The 24,046-nt window shown below is 40.8% G+C and overlaps 2 protein-coding genes across 2 annotated transcripts in view; one reads left to right on the forward strand and one right to left on the reverse strand.

Moving 5' to 3' along the window:
• Nucleotides 1-24,046, reverse strand: part of sli (slit guidance ligand) — a 505,938-nt gene that overhangs the window by 23,487 nt on the left and 458,405 nt on the right. Inside the window, 4 exon segments of the mRNA XM_019052519.2 lie at nt 9,424-9,495; nt 9,994-10,065; nt 17,347-17,418; nt 23,449-23,520. Of these exon segments, the coding sequence (XP_018908064.2) occupies nt 9,424-9,495; nt 9,994-10,065; nt 17,347-17,418; nt 23,449-23,520 (288 nt within the window).
• Nucleotides 1,744-7,784, forward strand: LOC109037767 (uncharacterized). The gene is made up of 5 exons (XM_019052596.2): nt 1,744-2,113; nt 3,489-3,831; nt 4,814-5,007; nt 5,587-5,952; nt 6,583-7,784. The coding sequence occupies exons 2-5, from the start codon at nt 3,535-3,537 to the stop codon at nt 6,956-6,958; spliced, it is 1,233 nt and encodes a 410-aa protein (XP_018908141.2). The 5' UTR covers nt 1,744-2,113; nt 3,489-3,534; the 3' UTR covers nt 6,959-7,784.

Here is a 24,046-nt window from a genome sequence, read left to right on the forward strand (position 1 = left end):
GCAACCAAGAAATGCCCTTCATGCACCCAACGCCTTATTTGCTGCCCATTGAAACCCCATTTATCACATACGATGAAGAGAATACCAATGGAAGTAACAGCGTAAGAGAATCTCCCATCCATGAGAGGGGGGGGGGGGGGCGTCATGACGGGGTACACACTGAGTCTTGGAACTGAGCCTACTAATCCTGTCTTGTTACAACAACTAAAAATTAAATTGCAGTGAAAAAATGGGAATAGGAGGGGGGGGGGGGGGGGGGTTGTTCTGGTCCTGATCAAGTAATGTCGCTTGCCAGAAAGTATCGTTATACGAAAACGATACTGCCAAAACGCATGAGGACAGTAACTGCACGATTTCCTTATCTAAAGTGTGATTTACATAAAGTTCTCAGACAGAGGATTCACGTAATTAACCACTTATTTGCACGCTGACATAATATGAGCGCACTGACAGTGTTGCGTGATGGTAAAGAATTGAACGAATAAGTTACTCTAACGGAAAGTAAGGTTTGTTTCATCAAAATATTTCGATTATAAATTGTTTTTTTAGTGTCATTTTAAAAAAAAAGACGTTGGCGTCGTTGGCGTGTGGCAAATGGAGCCTTTCACGGGGCCTTTCTTCTGCTTATTCCGGTTTTTTATTTATTTATTTGTGGTCGTTTTCGACACTGGCTTGATATGAGTATTTTGGGATTTTTTGATAAGAACAATAAAATAAAGAGAGAAAGAAAAAAAACAAAGTTAATAATTTTAAAATTTATAGAGGTTCATTGTAAGAAACAGAGAAAACAAGCATGGAGGGAACTCGGCCATCTCCGAAAAGGCATCTCATCAAGGTGATCGGGGGGGAGGGGCATTAAAAGACACTCCACCAAGAAAGAGGTGTAGGACTCCGCCAGTCCCAATGAGAAGTGCGGTGGGTTTACTTAACTGCAAAGGGGAGTCTAGAGTTTACCTAGCGACATTTTTAGAAAAATTGAGTCGTCTCCGGAACAATTGTAAGCTGTTCTAATCGAAAAATTGATCGGATTACAAGTTTAAAGATGAGAGATGTGACACGCAGTTACTTAGACAAAAACCCTGACAATTCTAAGGAGTGGCCAAGTAGATTTCTGGGGAGGACAGGCCCCCCGGCCCCCCTAGTTCCACCCATAAAAAAGAGAAAGGGTGCGAGGGGGGAGGGAAAGAGAGAGTGCATTAAATTGTAAAGAAACATCCAGCAAAACTGCGCTAGGTACTCTAAACTGCACTACCTGACGTTTGTCTGTGTTTTCCTTCTTAATTCTTTCTTTTTTTCAACTCACGCCATAGAGATCTGACACCGTATAATATGCGAGGTGATGTTACAAGGTGCAAAAAAATATGATACAGCACCACGCAAGGGAGACATACTGTCGTGCTAAGGAAGAACGCCGTATGAACATTCGAAAGTTGCCAAATTTCCCTTCATAAAACGTGTAATTTTGACGCAATTTAAGCATGATTTGTCTTGTAATTTTAAGATATTATAGATTCAATCGCGTAAAAAAATTGTCTGACAATTTTGGAGGAAAAGATTTACAATTTTCCCAGTAAATTCGGTTTTTATCGAAGGAAATTCGGCAACGTCTGAAGGCTCATACGGCGTTCTTCCTTAGCACGGCAGCATAGCACGCAACTTTGAAATCGATGGCGTGGCAACGCTACAGATTGCAAGTCGAGTGATAAATTCAATGCTCCTCAACAGTCATCAATGGTGTCTATTCGGGAGACCTCGGCAACCGGTTTGCAGTTGTGACGTGCGTGTGTGTGTGCACTTTGCTATGCTTACGTCATGCAATTTGTGAAGTCTGTACAGTGTTATTATGAAGGAAATTACATTTTTAGATTAGTTTTTCTTATCGTCGCATATAAGTGGTTTTTTTTTTTCGATCGTTATAGTTTCGACTTTGATAACTCACGGTACCCCGATCTCTAAGTGCGTACTTTTTTATCAACGAAGTACGCTAACCTCAATCGGCTTTCCGAGACCTTCTTGATTTGCCGCGCAATGCTTTTTTTATTCGACATGAACATCGCATGATGGCGCTCTCTGGCGGAGCTGGTGTTTAAACTTTATTCACTAATCAACTATTGTAAGTATAAGAAGTTTGAAATGTTCAATATCCTAGCGCCAAACGAGAAACTGCGTTTTTACGTTTCACAATTTTTTTCGGGGGGGGGGGGGGGCGGGAGTAGTTTGTTTAAATTTATAATGCGATTCATTTATAATGCGAACTTTGAAGCTTTTTTCAGATATTTTTTATTTGATTTTTATTAATCGGATCAGCTTGGTGGAGGAGCTTCGAATCGATTAAATTCATTACTTAATTACTCCAAAAAGAAAAAAGAAAAGAAAAGAAAAAAGAGAACTTTCATATTCTTAAACAGTAGTTCATAACGAATCTTTACCAAGGCTATGTTGGAGGGAAAGTCCGCTTCAAACATTTGATTCAGATTTGAATTAAATAATCAGACCTTGGCATTAAAAGTTTTGGAAACCTGCATCAATCGCTGTTAAACATTTATGAGAAGAGAGTTTACTTACAACAACAATCAAGTTTTCAAAATTCAAGTTTCCCACCCGGTACAAAGTTTCGCAAGAATCGATCGAACGAGAGCGGAGAGCGCATACCGTACGATCAGTAGGACTCGGAACAGAGGTAAACGAAACCGGTCAATTCACGTACGTTAGTGCGCCTTCAATTTCGTCTGATACTGTGCAATACTTCTGTGGTTGAATAGTTGCTCAGAGCGCCTTTCACAGTATCGTTTCGACTTGATGGCAGAAGATAACGATTGATGCTAATATGATACTCTCTAGGGCGTGCGTGATTACACATTTTCTCATCACTGACGGTGAGGTGAAAAACACTCATACCTTAATTTGCGACGTTGTAAGTTTTTCACTGCTTACTTTATGTGGGTCAGCTAATATCGAATACTTTAAAATCTGCCGTAATTTTTCGAGATATGATGAGATCAATTATTTTAATGTTTAATTCAAGTCTATTTGTATACTGTCTATAAAAAAGGGGGAAAAGTCTGAATAGGAAACTTCGAACGAACGAAAACGGACCCGAAATTGTATAGCCCTTGAAGTAAACGGGCCTGCTGGAAATCCCTAGTTAAAACGCGTCAAAAGACACTGAATATTTGTCTTTCAGTGATCTACTTTTTCTTTCGTGCACTGGAAAAAAACACATTGGATCTAGAGTCCAGACTCTTGAAAACATCGACAAGAAAAAGTACTCTTGATTCAATCAGAATCTATGCTTAAATCAAGAACCAAGCCTCTTAAATTAAGAGGATTGCGTTCTTGATTCAAGCTAAAATCTGATTGAATCAAGAGTACTTTTTCTTGTCGATGTTTTCAAGAGTCTGGACTCTAGATCCAATGTGTTATTTTTTTTTGTTTTTCCAGTGGGTCGATCGACTTTAATCTGAAACTTTTCCTTCACGTGTTTTTAGAGATTTTTAGATCAATCCTATACCGTCAATCAGAAGTTGCGAAAAAATGACTCAACAAGTATCTCACAACCAATCAATTCTCGATCGGCTACGAACCAAATTCTTGCCGGAGGCAGTCGCTTCCGGAGCTTTTGGTGACGTCACTTTCGTGGGTTTCGAGCCATCGCCGCGGCAGGACCTCGACCAATACATGTCAGACATCGTCTTCGGTGACGTCATCTTGTCCACCTCTCAGGGTCGCCGTGCGGAGTCTGTGGTCGTGAAAGTCCACCCCAACACAGACTACGCAGCCGGATTCGAGATCGGTGCTCACTTTCACAATGAAGCACTCTTCTACTGCGAGGTATTTATACCCTCTGTTTTTTTAAATTTTTTATTAAAGTGAATTTGTGGTTGTTCAAGGGAAAGACATCTTAAAGGCGACAGTCTCAAAATTTAGAAGTGCTAGCATGACTACTGAAGAGAAATATGTCATGAATATTACACCTTACGTTGACCTAAAAAAAAAGGCTTTTACGGAGCGCTGAGCTGAAGGACCATAGAGATACCTGACACAGTTCTGCCGCGCTAAGAAAAAACGCCGTATGAACATTTGAGAGTTGCCAAATTTCCGTCGATAAAATATTTATTTTTGGGGAAAGATTTGAATATTTTTCCTTGAAATTTTCAGGGACCTCAGGTGAAATTGCGAACAAAATTATCTGAAAAATTGGAAGGAAATTATTCATAAGTTTACCAGGAAATTCGTGTTTTACGAAAGGAAATTTGGCGACACCTAGAGGTTCATACGGCGTTTCCCTTAGCACGGCAGAGTTATACTTCGATTTTCGGGTAACTCGAGTTGCATAATCGCCGGTATGAAGGGGCACTCAAGTTTTCACTAAACATGTACTATCAGTTCACCCCCTTTCAAAACCATTGCTGATTAATTGGACTGAGTTAAGCAGAAAGGAACCAACCCACATTTTGGAAAAAATTGAGTTATGAATGGTATTGAACTCAACCACTGCTCTACTATCTATCGCCAAAAATTCAAAGTTTTTGTTGGAGCAAATTTTGTAGAAATTGAACTTGAAGTTTATCTTTTACATTGAGTCTTATGCAGGAGCCAAACTTTAAACCTCTTTTTCTCGGTTCGATCCCGATGTGGCTTGGTTCCTTTCTGTTAAACGCGGTCCAATTGTTGGTATAGTCAGATATCAAACATGGGAAAGTTGACCCTACAGACTTAAAACTTGAGTATTCTGTTTTATTTTTTAAGTGCTGTGTTATTTGCTACTTCCACACATTTTTAATGCATCATAATTTATTTTGATTCGCTCAAGATTATTCCGTTTTTCCAAAAATACGACGGTGATGGCTTTTTGAACGCATCGGTGCCCGGTTTCTTATACGGACGTGCGACAGGGAATCCAGAGGATGACGTCATCATTCTGAGGGATGTAACGAAGGAGGGATTCCGCATGACCGAGGAGAGATTGTTTTTGGACGAGAAGCACATCAAACTAGCACTGGATAGGTCAGTCCACGATATTTTCTTAAATAACTCGAACAGATCTGTTTGAAGTTTTTACTACAGGAAAAAATACGAGGTGTTTCTTCCAGCAAATGTCCTAAAAATCACGGAGAGTACATGTAAAAAGTCTGAAAATCACTCCTAACTAATTTTCGCACTTTTGGTCATACCGCTTCAAAGGGTACACTTTTTATTATTATTTACGCAGCGTTCCTCATTAGTTCATTATAATGTCAGTCCCGCAAGTCAACGGTATAGGTTCAGTAACCAATAAACTACCTCTGGTAAAATTTTCGTGTCTTTTTCGAAAGAAATACACCATTGCGTTCTATCTCGCGGTGGAACCTGGGACCATATGATGAGTACCGATCTCGAGTTCGAGATAACGAATATATCACCACCTCCCGACAAAATTATCACAAGCGCCATTTTTAAACAGATTCAACCAACAATTTCTCTGTAAAAAAATAAAATGGCGGCGGAAACTTTTTAAACGTCGCATGGCGCTTGTGATACTTCGCTCAGAGGGTGACGATATATGCCATTCATTTCTTTTTTGTTTTTTTTGTTTTGTTCTTATAGGTTAGCTAAATTCCACTCTCTCTCCTTCAAGAGCCTGCACGAAGATCCGGCGGGTTTCCAGAGGCTCGTGGCCAAAATCCAGACTCAGTCGGTCAAGGCCCCCACGCGACCCGACAGCAAATTCGATTTCAACAGGCTCAAATTCCGCGGCCTGGAGCCCCTTAAAAGGGACCCGAAGTACGCGGACAGGTTGCCGGCCCTGGAAAAACACTGCGAAGGGGCCATCAAGTGGATGGGCAGTCTTAAAGTTCACCCGGGCCCGCTTAGCGTGCTGACTCGAGGCGACTGCACGAGGAACAACCTCATGTTCAAGTACGAGGGGAACGAGCCTTGTGAGGTTGTGTTTGTCGACTGGGCTGTCTTGAGGTGGGTACATATACGGAACTATGTGCATTATGGCGTGAGCCCTGTTATGCATATATTCTTATGGGTCTCAGGGCTCATGTCTGAATGCACTTAGTTCCGCTTGACAGAAATACGTCCGCAATTGACAGCAATCGAGTGGGAAAAGTTGCATTCCGGAGTGATTCTGATTTGAAACATTAAATTGAAAATCGTCCGGTGGGAATACTTGTAATAGGACGTTACTTCCAACAAAACTTATTCCGCTAAGAATTATTGACCAATAAGGCTGATGGTGTCATGGTCAACTTCTTTCTTCATATTAATTTCCTACCTTCTATTTCTTAACTGACTTTTCCACTCTCAATTTTTCAATTTTACACAAAGAAAAAAATTCAAGAGGCTGCACTGCACTGAGGATTGGCCCAACAAGGCCAAAACACGTCTGCAGTTGCCTTCCTGAATGGACGTAAAAAGTGTTGCACGTAACAGCATATCACTTTCAGGGAAAACTGTGCTCATCTGAGCATTTTCCCTCTGTATTGAGATTTTCAGCTTCATGCTGAATTTTAACGCACGTTGGCAAAAAACTCCAATATGCTGGTTTTCAATTTTACTTAATTTTTCCTCTCAACTTGATATTTCTACTTGTAGGTACAGCACACTAGTAATAGACTTGAGCGTGTTGCTGACCCTCAACACCTCCCCGGAGGCAAAGCGGACCCACTGGGACGACTACCTCCACACATACCACAGCGCCCTCTCGCGGCAGCTCCAGGGATACCCCGCCATACCCTTCGAGACCTTGGAGAAGGAGATGCGGGAAAAAGGCGTTTACGGGTACTACTGGTCAGTCTTCCTCCTTCCGGCCGCCCTTGAGACGGACGCCAAAAACCGACTCGAAGCCCTCGCCAAAGACGATGAGGCCAAGATGAGATACCTGATGGAATTTGGTGGGCCCCAAGCTACAGCGTATCTTGGCGAGATCGTTAAGTTCATGTTTGATAGGAACTATGTGTTTGAGCTCTAGGAAATGGACTGTAAAGTACCCGGTTCCTTTTCAACGAAGAATTATACGACCATTGGCGGATCCAGCAAATTGGCAACATTGTTTTTCTCCATTTAGACCTATGGAAATATATCGATTTATGGAGGGGCCAGATGCTCCAACAGGAATCGATTATTTAACATGGGTTTAAATGGACGGAATCAAATGTTGCTAAATTTCTGGATCCCCCTCTGTATACGACATGATGATATTTAGTGGAGTCAGGAAAAATATGTCTTAAGGTGGAAACTCAAAATGTTCAGTAAAATGAAAAAAAACGATATGGAGGTTGATGAGGTGCGCATATAGATCAGATTAGGGCTAGTCTTAAAGCGTTACAAGCAAACAATGGAATATTAAAACTCAATTTTTCAGTCTCAAGGCATCAGTTTAGCTGTTTTTAGACCATGGCACCCCTTGTGATTTCTTGAATTTAAACTTGTTACCTTCGATCGATTATTGTATTGTTACAAGACCAAGACCATGTATTGTATTGTATACTGATACACAGTATTGAATTCCTTGGCTGTTCATTGGATGTGCCTCCATGGCAAAAATACTTTGTAATCATAATATACTGTAGCGATATTTTAGATCTTCGAAATGTCATCATTATTTTCGCTCGTCGAAAAAAAAAAAAAGAAAGTTTTGTTGGACTTCGCGGAAAGAGTTGAAAAAATGTAATATTGTGCTTACAATCAGTGCCGTTTAGTCTTAAGATAATGAATATTGAGGTGTCATCATGAAATGCATTTACGCCTTATTTTAGTTCAAATTCTAATACAGTTCATCCATTTTACTCTCATTAAGTTCACTTTCTTTCATCTTAGAGATTCTATGGCTTAAACACTCACTCTACCACTGTATTATCGCCATTTGAAAAATAGAAAAGACGCGATAAATAAGTTGAGTTAGAACACTAGAGCTTGGGTCGCTCCAAAAAAAAAAAAAAAAAAAAAAAAAACACCGAAAGGAAGATGGAAAACAAGAAATCTCGGGGAGAATTTTCCTCCCGCCGCATCTCGAAGAAAACGTTCCCGAAAGTGAGCAACTCCCCTCGTATAATTAGCTGAGTAGGGGAGAAAGTAAAACAACGTTGCCATTTCGCATATTACAATCTCATTTCCTACAATACAAAGCAGCCCATATTTAGGAGATTCGGCAACAAGGGGGTATAGACTCGCCGACTCGGACCGGAAGCGGATGTGTGATACGCTCCGGAACCGGAAACCCATTCATAAATATGTATCGAAAGAATTCGCTGTTCGGAGCCGGGAGCCGGAGCCACCGACTTTGGGGGGGAGGGGGGGAAGGGGGATTAGCATAATATTGGGGCAGAAATACGGCCAAATAAAAATACACGAAAATACGGACGGGTTGGGAATCCAGACACGAGGAATCTTCTGTCGAAACTGGCGAGTTTGCCGGAATTTGGGAATTCAAAGTCTAGTTGGATCGCGCACTGGAGAAAAAAAAACACATTGGATCTGGAGTACAGACTCTTGAAAACACTGACAAGAAAAAGGACTCTTGATTCAATCAGATTTAAGCTTAAATGGATCGCATTTTGCAAAAAGGAACCACTAGCATTGCAATGATGCTAAGATTGTGCAACTTCATCTTTTGCAATAAAATTGCGGAAATTGTGAAAAACTATGAAATTTAGATGGTAATTTTTGTATTAAATTTAGAGTTTTTAGCGAGTAAAATAGAAACTATTAATGCATAATCGGGTTTTTCCTCCAAGACAAAAGAAGTTGCACAATCTTAGCAACATGGCAATGCTAGTGGTTCCTTTTTGCAAAATGCAATCCAAATCAAAAGGAAATCCGCTCAAATTAAGAGGCTTGGTTCTTGATTTAAGCTTAAATCTGATTGAATCAAGAGTACTTTTTCTTGTCGATGTTTTTAAGAGTCTGGACTCTAGATCCAATGTGTTTTTTTTCCAGTGCGTTTAACAAAAAGGAGCCATCGTAATTAAAATGTTGTAAAAACCTTGCTTCTTCATATTTATCTAAAAATTGTCTCAGAGTAGCAAATGTTTTTTGCTTTCCACCAAAAAATTGTTAATTTTAAAGAAGAATAATCGTAAGAATTTTAATATTGTAAATATATTGAGTATTTTTAAAAGGAAAGAAGAATTTTCACGATTTTGAAAACACTGTAATCGCGCTGGTTCTTTTTTGCTAAATGCGATCAAATTTATCCTTGGTACCCATCCTTTACTTCGGTTCCCGTTCTTCTCGTAATTTTAAGCAAAATAACGAAAGTTGAAAGAAAAAAACAAAGACCAAACTTGGTTTTATGTCCCTTTGAATATATTATTGAATGCTTCATAATTAATTTTTTTTCAGTTGGAGAACTTTTTAAACTAATTTTTTTTTTTTTTAAAAAAAAGTAAAAACTATTTTTTCGAAGGCATGAAGTAGCATTGCAATGATACTTACAGTAAATTCAGGCTGATCAAGTCCTTGAAAGTATCCTTTCGGATGCATGAGATCTCGTTGGCATTCAGTAACCTGCAATCATTCGAATAAGGTAAAACATCAGCCAAAAGTTACGCAAAAATGAAGGCTATGATCTCTCAGAAAAAAAAACAAATAAATTCAGATATGATTTATGAATAGGGTCCCATTTTGAGCTTTTTCGAGGAATTGAATTTTAATAATTTAAGTAGCAGCGGTCATTCGTAAGTTTTATCGTAGAAGAAATTGGAGGTATGGTAGGTACGTAAAAGAGCTCCGCAATATTTTTTTAAACAAAATTGCGTTATTTTGAGAAAAGCTGGGTTTCAATATAAAATATGGAAAATTAAAACTGAGTTTTTGCTCACCAGTTTAAACTTGTTCTGGGTTAAGCAGCTCCGTGTCATTTCTCAACGCACTGTACGCTTTTTTCGAAAACATTAAAATGTGACTCAAAAAGTCAAAGCGCTGAAATTTTAAATACTCTCAAAGAAAAGAAGAAAATTCAATTTGCTCCAAAGTTCTTGATTCAGAACTTGAAAGGATACTTACAGAAGTTGTAAGGACGTTAATCCATGGAAGACGCCTTTCGGAAGATCCTTGATCTTGTTTCCATACAGAACCCTAAAACGAGAAAGAAAAGCATTAATCATTGGTTTACGGAGAAAGATCAGACTGACTTTGAGTAAAGTATCATAGTCGGTCCACACCGAGGACAAATCACTCGCATACGAGATAATAACGGTGTGCTCTGAGCCTTAGAGTCTAAGGTAACGTGATTGAAAAATTTGCAAGGCGCTGTGAGATAACTATTCGAGCACCTATGCCGGTCACATTGCCGTCCGTCGAAATTGAAGGCGAAACGTATTCGGACAATCACGCGACTACTTGATCGGTCTGTGCTCGCACAACTATGGAGTTTACTCACTGCATTAGTGGGTCGATTTCGATTAGTGAATCGTTATTGAGTGACCTATATCGATAAATTCTTATCTTTGTTAGGCTCATTATCGATTACAGACTTTCGATATCGATTTAACAATCCATACGCAGGATTTCTCGTTGTCTTCCTGGAGTACCTATGTAGGAACAGTACGGAAATGATGAGTTGATGAAGTATGGAGGTCGTAGGGCCAAGGAGGGCAGCCAACCTTCTAACACGAAAAATTTCACTGCCAATCTACAGATTCCAATTTCAAACTAAGATGTCCGAGAATGTTCATAAATGAGTGTTCAAGTTGGAGTTTTTTAGCCAACGTGCGTTTAAAACCAGCGTGAAGCTGAAAATCTCAATGCAGAGGGAAAAAGCTCACATGAGCACAATTTTCCCTCAAAGAGATACGCCTTTTGGTGCAACACTAGTTCAGGTTCACCATTCAGGAGGGCAACTGCAGACGTGTTTCGGGTCTAATTGGACCCATCCTAAGTGCAGCGCAGCCTCCTGAATTTTCTGCTACCAAGCCTAGCTTATCTCTTTGAGGGGAAAGTGTGCTCATATGAAATTTTTCTCTCTATATTGAGGTTTTTAGTTTAAGCTGATTTTAAACGCACGTTGGCTAAAAAACTCCAACTTCTTGTTTTACGACTCGTGCTTCTACCGCAATCAGTTTGTCAAATACGCGCATTAAAAACAACGGATCGTAAGGCTCGTGATAATAAATCACTCGGAATATTTTAAATTCACAGATTGGTTTCCCTTTTGGGCCCTAAAAGCTCCATGACCTAACCTCAAAATTACTATAACATGTCCGTACTCCCTTAATAGTGATCTAGTGATCTTCCTGGCAGCTCAACTTTTCGCGGTCGAAATCCAGGTGCTCCGGCCGCCGATCGGGAGATTTTTGTCACACTCCGGCGGCGGCAGCGGGGCCGTGCTAAAGTGTTTCGCGGCGTGTTTCCAAGACGTGTTGCGTTTTTATTGTTTTTATTGAGGCCCTAAATCTATTTTAGTGCTTCCGTGACGACGTTAATAAAAATGCCGAGTGCGGCTGCATCGAGACTGATATTTTCCCCGCCTCTCATAAATATACAACACGTGGATTCCAACCGGGCGTATTTCTGCCAAACGGAACTAAGTGTATTGAAACGTGAGCCCTGAGACCAATAAGAATATATACATAACAGGGCTCACGTCATGATGCACATAGTTCCGTTTGGCAGAAATACGTCCGACTGCACCGAGGAGGAAGAGTAATGGGGGCATTCACTCTCTTTGTTCTTGTCCCGTAAAAATCCCATTTAAAGGATTAAATCCCGTACCAGGGTATGAGGTGACTACGGAAAAATCAATTTCCGACGGGACGATATCGGAGCTATTATCGAGCTCTTTTCTTCTGGTTTTGCGGGCTCGATGCCTGGAGTGTGATTGATTGCATCGTCGCGTTGATTGTGCTACTGGTTATACCTTTACGATGCTGGTCATGCAATTTTATTTTTAACAGTCGACAATTATTGAAGATGTTCCCAAGTAAAGAGGATGAAGGAAGTGCCCTACTGAACGAGTGCACTCTTATGTGTTTCACATTGCCACTCAGAAGTTGCAACTTGCGAGGGAGTAGCGCATTGGACTATATCATGAATGCGGTTCTAGACAGTAGCGTGGCGTGAATTGCGATATATCGATTGTTGTGCCATTTAAACCCATGAAAAAAGATCGATTGTCAGGGTGTTGGCAGCGAACACCTTAGTAATCGATTCTTTACAATAGCTTCAAATGGCGAGATATCGATAATCGATTATTCACGCCACGCCACTGGTCCTATAGAGTCCCTTTATACTGATTGTGAGAGTTAAGAGAGTGTGAATCCACTTCTGATTGGTTACCGTATTTTAGGCCTCCACATTGTCACAAACGGGAATAAAGATTACATTTTCACTAATCGCAAAGATTATAATCTGGAATGGACCGAGGAATCACGGGTTCGACAAGGAACAAACGGAATGAAAGAAGGAACGGAGAAAGGAATTTGAGAATGGGCCGATCAAAGATTACAAAAAACGTTCAATTTGTGTAATCTTTATTCCCGTTTGTGACTCCATGAGAGGGTGTTGTCTTGACTATCAGTATAGAAGGACTCTAGTTTAGGTTACTTTTTCTACTTCTCATATTGACAGATAATGTATGTTGCTTCATTTTATCGTATGAGCGAGAAATTAAGCGACGCGAAGTGCATTTAAGTTGCTTATTGTAAAATCGATCCAAATAAAATTCGCTCTCATTGAAAGTTCCTGCGAAAAATAAAGCCAGTGTTTCTATGTTTGCCTACTTCCCCTCAAAAGAGTAGGCCGGACTAACGAGTATAGATTTCAAAACACCACGAAATTGAGATACGTGTTTTCGCGGCTGCCCGACGGAATAAATCCCCGACGAAAGAGGAAAACAAGAGCCCGGTCGCGTAGCCCTCCTGAAATTATTTCCATCCCCCCTCCCCACGTATCCCCATCGAAATTCCATTTCTCTCCGATTCCTTCCATACCGGGCCGTCCCCACTTTTTATCACTCCTCGCTTTCTCCGCCGGATTTCTTCCGCGCCACCGCGTCCGCCTCTCGTCCCTCGCTTATTTTTGCGGTCGTAATTTCAGCGTTTCAGCCGCCTCCGCGTTTCAGCATTTCAGCAAACTTGACCGCGCCTCGTAAATAATACTTAGCCGAGGCCGCAGTTCGTGTGTTCTGCCTCTGCTGAGCTTTGGAAGGTGTTCCAGTCATCGGAGAAGATGCCAACCTGCAGATAGTAACGAAAAAGTGGAAACTTAAGCGCTTAATGGTTTCATAGGCGACTTTATCATTATGGCTTGTCCTGAACACATCGTCAGCGTCACCTTTCGGCCGAAGTATCACAAGCGCCATGCGACGTTTCAAAATTTCCGCCACCATTTAATTTTTTTACAGAGGAAGTGTTCAACGAATCTGTCCGGAAATGTCACTGAGTTTTCTTCGTGCTGCTGATACGTACAATTCAGTGAAATTTTCCAACTTTGTTAACCAACAATTAATCTGTAAAAAAAATAAAATAGCGGCGGAAATTTTGGAACGTCGCATGGCACTTGTGTTGCTTGGGCCGGAAGGTGACGACATTCTGCCCTCAAAATGATCCGTAAGTTGTGGTTCCATAAATTGTTAGAAATTTTCTCATTTTCAGCTTTTCTAACTTACATCCTAAGATTTTTGTCTGAGGTTATATTCTATTGTTTCGAACCAAACGATACATCGAGCCACCATCGGATACGTTCCACGGTAGATTAATCGATGTATCGCACAGCACGCTACGCCATTGCAGTGGCGTAACGGGCGCCCCCGCAGACCCTGCTATGCAGGGGGGCCCAAGCGCCCAGGGGGCCCTCGGCCGCCGGAATTTTTTTTTCTCTCTCTCTCTTTGATGCTTAGCTTTGGTTTCAAACTTTGGGCCTTTACTTACCGAGATGGGGCTTCTTCCTCTGATTTTTATTGTTAGCTCAGGGTTTTTCATACTTCTTTTGGACTGTTCCTAACTTTTTTTTTGCTGGAGGGCCCCTGCCTTCCAATGTCCACTCAGTGATTACTAAAAATGTTCTCTTTTTTGTCACTATTCGTAGGTATTTCTGGCTTTGGGTGGCCCATGAATCTAAAGGGCCCACAAGGCCCTTGGGGGCCCTTCGATTCTTGGGCCTGTATGGGCCCCTCTGTAGATCCTTGGGCCTGAGGGCTGAGGGCCCCCGCCACCCTTTAGATCCTTGATCCTTTAGGGGCCCCATTTAATCGGGTACGGGATCCGGGACGGTGAGGGGAGAGGCATTCCAAGTCCAAGTCCGTGATTTGAAATGTCTCGGGCCAAAAAACGGGAAGAGGTGAGGGAAGTAGAGGAGCGGGAGGGGGGTGATTTTGGAATTTTATCGACATGGGGGGGGGGCCTAGAAAAATTTTGCAGGGGGGCCCAGCGGAAGTCCGTTACGCCACTGCGCCCTTGCCAGAGTTGCCAAATTTCCTTGGATAAAGTGTTTATTTTTAAGAAAAATTATGAATATTTTTCCTTGAAATTTTCAGACACTTTAGATCAAATTAAAAAGAATTTATCCGAGAAATTGGCAGCAAAATATTCAAAAAGTGTCCTGAAAATTAGTGATTTGCCAGAGGGAATTTGGCAACGCCTGAAGACTCATACGGCGTTTTTCCTTAGCACGGCAGTGCACTACCCTACGGATTGCAGTGCAGGTTCTCTGAATTACGATGTCTCTGCGTCAGGTTGAAAAAGTCCGAAAACACTTGCTCTAAACTGCGAACTGTGGAGAAACTTGGAGCAGGACTAAAAAACAAGAGGAGCGACAAAGTTGCTGGGAGTCGGACTCGCGGCGATACTCAACAACATCGTTGGGAGCGATGGCGATGGCGGCTGCGGTTTCGCGTCGCGTTTATTGTTTTCGCGTGATTTAGCGGGACCGGGCGACCGGGCGAGACGCCTCGTTACGAGCTGAGTTACGGCCGAAATTAAGCGGGAGCTGCAAAAATGAACCGCAAAAAACTCCCCGTAACCACTTGTAATCGAGGTTTTTCGTCCGTGTCGTAAACTTGATGAAATTATGAATGCACCCCCGCGCTGTTGCCGGATTTTGAAGCCCTCTTGATAAAAGGTTTCTTTCTCTTTTTTTATTGAATGATTCAGGGTGACTAGCAACATTTTATTTTATCACGAAAACAAATGTTGAGGTATTAGCCGACTTAACAAAAAAAAAATTTAAAAAAAGTTTGTTAAGTCGGCTAAAAGCTCAACATTTGTTTTTGCATTATGAGTAGCCGAAAACCAAGAAATTTCGTCTTTCATTTATCATTCCCTTACTTTGATCCGATAACGTAAGGGCACTTAATTTATCAGGGCGTCTACTGCACTGGAAAAAAAAACACATTGGATCTAGAGTCCAGACTCTTGAAAACATTGACAAGAAAAAATACTCTTGATTCAATCGGATTTTTGCTAGAATCAAAACGAAATATCCGCTTAAATTAAGAGGCTTGGTTCTTGATTTAAGCTAGATTCTAATTGAACCAAGAGTACTTTTTCTTGTTCGATGTTTTTAAGAGTCTGGACTCGAGATTCAATGTGTTTTTTTTCCAGTGTGGTACCCTGTCACTCAATTTCCTTGCTTTTTCCTTACTTTACCGAAAATTCCGAGGATTCAACAAACACAAACACATTGAACATGTTTAAAAAATCCAAAATGAACCTTTGAACGAAAATTCAAATTTCCCGCCTTAAATATCCAATATGAACGTTGTTAAATTATCAATACGCCAGATCAGCTAAAATAAGTCCGTGCTTCAGGAATCCCTTAAAAATCGACCGATTCAATTTTGCCTGGTGAGCCACGTTTATTTTCTACGTATACTTAAACGACCCCATATTAGACAAAGATGCTTGAACACACATCAGCTGAGAAGAACACTTGTCTCAGAAAAGATCAAAGCTCCAATCCACAAGAAGAAGAGCACGCTTTGACATCAATGTCTCTTGCAGCTCTAAAAGTCATAATTTTCATCTATTATTACCCCGACCTTGGTTCTGGAATAACATTATGATTAAACAAGCGGTGCAAACAAAACATTAAAACTAAGTAGTCGTTTTATTCGCACAGACAAAAAACATCCGAGTTGAGGGAAAATAAATGAAGAAGAGAGGCGATATGAAGACGGCTGGTGAGTCTGGGCGAACCGCTCCTGGAGCGCCAGACTCTTGTAAATAATTAAGTTGTAATTCGTGGAGTTGGGACTGAATTGACGCTCAACGCTCATTTATGCAAAATAACGTCGCCGTAATTTTTAATTGAGGGGTGAGGGCCTGAATCAGAGGTAATGTGTCAAAGGACTCCACACAATATACCACTAGATGGGATAAGAATTGAATTATCACGAGACATATTTTCTCTTAAGGATTAGAAACAAGGAGAGAACCCTAATGGCAATACTGTTAAAAAAAAAGGAGAAAAAAAACTTTTTCAAGCACCCGTAAAAGTTATAACTCTTAAGAAAACTGTTAAATTTTTATTTTAGGAAATTTTTGTGGACTTACTTCTTTAAAGAAAATTTACGAATGGTAAAATTTAAGGAAAGAAAGCGTTACATAACTCTTCAGAGATCGACTGTGGTTTATTAACTAATAAAGTGTATGAAAAATGTAAAAAACAAACGCTTAAAGGAATTATTTATGTTTTAAAAATAATTTTTTAGGTAAATTTCACCCAACTTTAATTTTACTTAAAAAATAACCAAGAATGGTCTCCTGAAAATGATTATTAAAAGTTTTTGGAAGTTGTTTTATAAGGATCGTTGGCACTGAGGAACTACAAATGGAAAGATCAAATGATTTTAAGACATTTTATCGTACGTAGGGATCTATCTTATAAATTGGACTTCATTTTGCAATCAGGAGTTCACCTATAAAACCACGTATGTGTATAGGGAAACTAATGGTACACATGTAGTTCCTAAACTGAGTAAAAAATTTTGGTTCCGAACTGCAAAATGTAGTCCAATTTGCAAAACCTGGAATAAATTTAATTTGTATTTTGTGAAAAATCATTTCCATCCCTTTTAAGGATTTATTTCCGCAATTAAACTATTGAATTTTACTTACAATTTGTAATAACTGTCCTTTTACTAGTTAAACCTTGTTACCGCTGGTCAATACCAAGGATAAATCATGCACAAACGAGACACATATGATCTATGATGAAGTGAATATGCAAGGCACTGTGAGATAACTATTCGAACACCTGTGCCGGTCACATTGCCGTCCGTTGAAATTGAAGGCGAAACGTATTCGGACAAATACGCGACTTCTCGACTGGTCCGTTAAACTTTAAGTTTCATAACTAAATCAACTCATTGAACTTTTAGTTTGATAAATTTAGAGAAATATACAATAAAAATATACTTACAAAGAATTCAGAGACTTTAGACCTTGAAACGCGTCGGCAGCGACTTTGGAAATGTGGTTCTTGCTGAGATCTCTGAAAAAAGAGAGAAGACGTAGAGACATTAAGAGGAGTTTCAGGAATTATGAAAACACGCTTTAACACAAAATATGATGAGATTGGGCAGAATGGACCAACAGTTGGAGTGAAAAAATAAAAATACTGAACCGCAGCTCATGAAGGCTGGATTCTGCAACATTTGGTGCGAAATACTCCCAAAAATAACTTTTAGAGAGCCGTTCGAGAACAATGAATTGTGAACTTCAAAAGAACGAATTTTAGGTTTGCCAGCTTTCTAACGACTCATTTTAATCCCTTGTGACACTTCTTTTAATGCAGATTTCGACTTGAAATTTTGATCTTACGTTCTTGAGACCATTAGAAAGCGATGAGCATCAAAAACTGACTAACTACATCTTCACCTTAAATTGTAAATCTCACTGTTCTAGATGGGGATCAAAATCTCCCGTGAAAGGCAAGTAGCGGGAATGGGAACGAGAATATCTGGAAGTGTTAAAGATGGCCCTTCAAAGTGTGAGTGATTACTGTGTATTTACACGTGCATATGTCTGTTTATTTTGTCAAAGCTCCCTGAGAAAAGAGATTTTGGGTGGGAATTTCCCGGAAACTTTCCGGAGGAGTTCCGGTTCCCATTCGAAGGATTCCATTTAGATTCCTGGTTCCGAAAATTTGACCACCCACCGTAAGGCATACACGGAAAAAAACGTTGGATATATAGCATTTGCCAAGCCCCGATTAAAAAAACGGCACGACCAGACAGTATGGTAACTTTTACCAAAATTATTGTCACAATAAGGAAAAATCTTGTTACTCTCGCGATGGTGCTGATGAAAGTTACCATTCTCTCGGGTTGTGCCGTTTATTAGCCAGAATATGGTAAATACTATCTAATTTCTTTCTCCGTGTAGACGGATCGATATACTTTAAATAGGGGGGGGGGGGGGGGGTGTGTGGATCCGGAGGGCTCACCTCAAAATTTTGTCGAATTTTCAAAGCATCTAATAAGTAGTTAGTTGAGTCAATGCAAGCGCCCTTCCTTCATCTCTCCTTCGTTCCTCTTTCTTTTTCTCTCCCCTTTATCTTCCTCCTTTTTCAGGCGAAAGGGGGGGGGGGCGTGCGTCTCCTTCGCCCCCCTGGATCCGCCTATGCACATTATGCCTGAATCCATCACAAATTTTGATAGACATAATTTTATTTATGAAGTGTGTTCTCACCATTCGTCATCTTATTTGCCCCTTTTTTTTAAAAAAAAAAAACGGAGACGAGAAAGGTTCAGGAATCAATTTTTCACGGAGGGTGCGCGCCGAATCAAAAACGCGTCGGGAACATTGCAGTCAACGACACAACCCATTACGTTACACTACCTATAAGTGAGCGGCTCCATATTAATAAAACGTCTCTTCCATAAACACAGCCGAAGAGGATATTCAAAGCCTTTGCTGAGCACTGGGAGCCTCCCCTCAAGGCCAATCCATCAAGCACCCCCCGGTTGCCCGGCTTTGTCGAAGGCAATTGCGTTAGCGGAGGAATGTGAAATATGAAAAACGTAATGCAATAAATATCCGGACAAACAGCTGGGTCCGTCGAAACGGCTTATCGAGGGATCGTAAATGCTACGGACAATTCTGTTCGCGACTTCATCCATCTCGGGGCGAATTGAGTTACGTTGGCCGGTGGAGTAGCGGCACCCCTTCCGAGCAGGTGAAGGGATGAGGGTGGATGCTCAGCGGCCCATCAATTTTTCCGCGAGGGTACCTTCGTTGAAAGCACGTGCTTGGAACCGCAAGGAGAGTACCCGTTATGCAGAATCGCATTTAGACGGACAATGCTGCCGTGCTAAGGAAGAACGCCGTATGAACATTCCAGGGTTGCCAAATATCCTTCAATTAAATGTTTATTTTTGAGGAACTTTATGAATATTTTTCCTTGAAACTCTCAGGGACTATAGGTGGAATTGCGAACAAAATTATCTGAAAAATTGAAAAGAAAATATTCATAAGTTTTCCAGGAAATTAATGTTTTATCAAAGGAAATTTGGCAACGCCTAGAGGTTCATACGAGGTTCCTTTGCATAGCAGAATGGCAGAGGATTTCATTGGATGGATGACATTCCGCAGACGTTTCTTACGCGCACGTAGTAGACCGTCCATGGGATCTTACGGAACTTACGGTCCGTTCGTAAATGACGTCACGCACCTAAGGGAAGGAGGGCGGTCCGGAGGTGCCTGTTTTGAGAATGAAATTAGTGATTGTTATAACTAAAATAGTGGTGTTTCAGATCGGTAAGCCAGGATTGCGCGAAAGGTCTAAGAAAATATATGAGGATTGCGCAAAATAGGCACAAGGATTGCGCGAATAGAAACCTTAACATCTGCTACAGGAATGCGTGAATTTAAAATGAAATTAATTTAAGGTAGAAGTTTGGCAAAACAGGAAACAGTAGGAAAATAAACGCATTTTTATGTTGACGCTAGTTAAGGTTAGTTTGTTGACAAGTCATCGATATCGTACCTTCTCATGATAAATGCAAGGAAAATATTGAGTGATGGTCATGGGTATAAAGAACTTTCCTAACTTTTCTCAGAAAAAATATTTAATCGGGTGAAACGAGGCAACGTTGGAATGCTCATACATCGTCGAAACACAACGTAGGCCTTTGAAGCTCTATTATTCGATGCCGTGATTATTCTAACGCGAGTTCGAATAATCGTGCCAAACACAGTGCGGCCATCGTTAAACGTATATCAGCGCCTGCAAGACTTTAGGAATACTTCACGCATTGCGCCAAACAGTGTGGTCGGCGTAAAGCCCATATTAGCGCCTCCAAGACTGCATGAATACTTCTCGCATTGCGCCAAACGCAAGGCAGTCGGTATCAGAAAAATTTGCGCAATCCTAAGCATCTCCAAAAAGGTAAAAAAAGGGACATTCGCGCAATCCTATCGCAGCCTTTCAGATGAACTTTTGATCAATGGTAGCTATAACAAATGCTAATAAGTTGACCGTCGAGTGATATTTTTACCACAACTTCAATGAAAGTATCCTTTAATGGCAGTGGTGTAATAACTTCTCGACCATGCGACCGGGCAGGTCGCAATTGCTGGCGTGTAAAAATGGGAAGGCCCCGAAAACGGGATTTTTCGATGGGAAAGCCGGGAAAATCGCGTTTTTATTTGCAAACCTGCGGTGAAAATCACTCTTTTTCGCAAAATCGTGCTAAAAATCACGTGTTTTTCGCAAAATCGCGGACGTTTGAACATACAGAGTGATACAAAAATTATTTTATTGAAATTTCTGGGAAAAGAAGTTTTTTTAAAAATGGAAAGGCCAATTTAATAAATGGGGAGCTTTCTGCATCTCTATTAATGGTAAAAATGTTGTTATTCGTTATGGCTGCCATTAATTGAGAGTTCGTATATGGAACAGCACTACAACGGCGATTTTAACCATTGTTTTATTCTCATTGTGGAATGTACGAAAAGTTACATTAGGAAGCTAGTCTTTAAAGAAGAATAATAAAGAGAATAAATAAGTAAAAACTTCAGCGCTTTGAAGAGCTACACTGCCGTGCTAAGGAAAAACGCCGTATGAACCTTCAGGCGTCGCCAAATTTCCTTTGATAAAACACGAATTTCCTGGTAAACTTATGAATATTTTACTTCCAATTTTTCAGATAATTTTGGTGGCTATTTCACCTGAAGTTCCTGAAAATTTCAAGAAAACATATTCATACCGCTCCGCAAAAATAAACATTTTATCGAAGGAAATTTGGCAACTCTCAAATGCTCATACGGCGTTCTTCCTCAGCACGGCAGTACACGAGGAAGGTGAAAAAAAAGGATGAAACGGAGGAGACCTCGCAATTATCTTCAATTGCGAAGAATTTATATCCCTCGGAACTCGCATTTAATTCAGTGAGGCCTTCGGCCCCTCAATCTTCGGTAAACACGGGTGTAAAAAGCTGTGTCTGGATCAAAGGCGCCCTTTGTGGGAGGCGAGAAACAGCGGAATGCGTTAACACCCCGATTCCGTCGAGGGGAATGAGGGAGCCTCCGATGCGTGGTGCGTGAAGAGATGAAGTAACAAGCTCATCCAAGTGTCTTTTTTCGAGTTCATAAAAATCCACGAACAGCCGTAAAATCACCCCCACACCCGGATCAGAATTCCTTTCGCCTTTCCGACGATTTATTCTGCGGATAAGCCGTTTTCACGGATGCGGGATGCCAGACGGACCTCGAAATGGAACAAGACAAAAGTCCCCGAAATGTTAGTGCACTGAGATAAACCTATGGTCAGTGTTCGAAACTCACAGGCGCCAACGCGCCAAATGCGCCTAAAAAATCGGCTATGGCGCCTAAAAAATAAAGGCTCTGCGCCAACATGGCCCCTAAATGGTGAAGAAATCCTAATTATTCTGTTTGGTGATTTTCCGAAAGAAACAAGTTCCAGCTACTAGTTCTGCAACTCTAACATCTTGCGTCTGACTTTTCACAAAATGCGCCGAGATATACAGGCGAAAAGTCAATTTAGCCCCTAAAAAATCTTCAATGGCCCCTAGAAATTGAGCTTGATGGGCCACATGGCTCCTGAAAATATAAGGTGAGTTTCGAACACTGCCCATGGTTAAAAGTACCGTTTCAGTAGCGTTATTAGGGTCCGTCCCAAAATTACGTAACGCTAAATGTGCGCTTTTTGCGCATACCTTCCGCAGCCTCCCCTTTCTCCCCAGTAACGCTCCGTAACGCTGTATTAGACCGCCCCCCCCCCCCACATTACGATAAAGCATAATCTAAATATCACCTTACATTTACTGAACGGATTGGCGTTTCCATTTGGTGTAGAAAAGTGAAAGTGTTGCAGAGAATATTTTCGAGATTCTTCAAGAATTCTAAAGACGACCGATAAAAAATTCTACAGAAGCTCGAAAAAAAAAATTACTGAAACTCGTTACGTAACGCTTTGCTCTGTATCTCCCCACCACTATGATACCCTGGAGAGACTTATTATTAATGTTCTGAACCAAAAATTAGCGAGAGGTCAATGTGACACCACGGCAACCTCTGACAGGGTCTTGAGTAAGCAGCCCGAAGAAAACTCCCCTTTATGAACCTCGACACCCGCCGCCCACCCGCCCGCCGAAACCCACCCTTGTCCCTGCCTCATAAAATCTCATTTTCCGCCCGTAATATCTGCGGCGAGTGAAAACCCGCATAAAAAACTATTAGGCCCGTGTTTATTGGACAGCGCGCGGTAATTAACTGCTGTTGAGCCCGCAAAAAAAGTTTGAAGCTTTCTTCGGACAACTTTCCGGCGGGGCCCGCCTCCCTTGTTTTTCTATTTCCTCTTCCTTGTAAGCGCCCTCACTCACCCCACGATTGATTTACGCAGACTGATTTTCGCTCGGTGCTTTTTAGCGCGCTTTACGGGCGCAAAACGAGGAGAAAGCTCTCGAGCAAAGGAGCAAAGTTAGGTGTGCTTCCGACGAAACTTTCATTAAACTTCGGCTTCATAATAGCGTGAAATTAGGAGAGAAATGTGATACTACAGTGAAGAGGACTCTGCACGGAAAACCGTGTATAGTTTGACGCCGGATGTATTCGTTATTATTAGTTGTAAAAATGAAGAGGAAGAAGGGGAGAAGGAAGAGATGAAAAGGGAAGGAAGAGAAGAAGGAGGGAAGGAAGAGAAAAAGAAGAAGAGAAAGAAGAGAAGATAAGAGAAGAAAGAAGAGAAGGAAAAGAAGAAGAGAAGGAAGAGGAGAAGGAGGAAAGAAAGAGAAGAAGAAGAGAAAGAAGAAGAGAAGGAAGAGGAGAAGAAGGGAAGAAAGCGAAGAAGAAGAGGAGGAAGACGAGAAGAAGGGAAGAAAGAGAAGAAGAAGAGAATGAAGAGAAGAAGAAGAGAAGGAAGAAATGCATAGAAGGCAGACAAGAAGAAGGAAAGGAAGATAAGAAAGAGAAGGAAGAGAAGAAGGAGAAAAAGCAAAAGACGATATAACGCATAATGATATAATGAAGCGTAACAAATTGGAAATGCAAATGTACTTACATCCTCCGGAGCATTTTGTAGCTCGTGAAAGCTTTTGGTGGTATCTCTGTGATTTCATTTTGCTCGAGCCGTCTGAAAACAAGAAATTGAACATTTTATAATTTACGATCCAACGAGAGTAAATTATTGAACAAAAACTGAAATTGATCTTATGGAATATCTAATAATTTTTATAAAGTCTTGAGACAAGCAGACATCAGAGAGTTTACACTGATTCCTCCTTCATTCGGTCAGTCAGTTGCATTCTCATTCTCTTGTTTTTATTGTTCACTTTTATTTTCGGATTCAATTTGAATCGGTGTGTAATTGACCTGAAGCGCACTGACGGGGTTTGTTTAACATTTTAGCCTTGTTACTAATTTTTTGGGTGCATTCTTAGTGTAATTTGTTGTTAAATCGGCCTATATTGTGTTGTGTTGCTCTTATCAAACAGACATCTTTGGATGGGTCAAATACGACTTAATATAACATGCAGTTTGTTGCATTTTCGCTACTCGTAATTTTGGCACATAATAACGAAAGATAGATTTTTCGATTGATCCTGACAAAAATTGCTCCTCTGATAAATATTTTTCAAAATATAATTTTTTAGAAAGTC

The sequence above is a fragment of the Bemisia tabaci genome, chromosome 10 (assembly GCF_918797505.1).
Source record: "Bemisia tabaci chromosome 10, PGI_BMITA_v3".
In the NCBI taxonomy this organism is placed as follows: Eukaryota; Metazoa; Arthropoda; class Insecta; order Hemiptera; family Aleyrodidae; genus Bemisia; species Bemisia tabaci.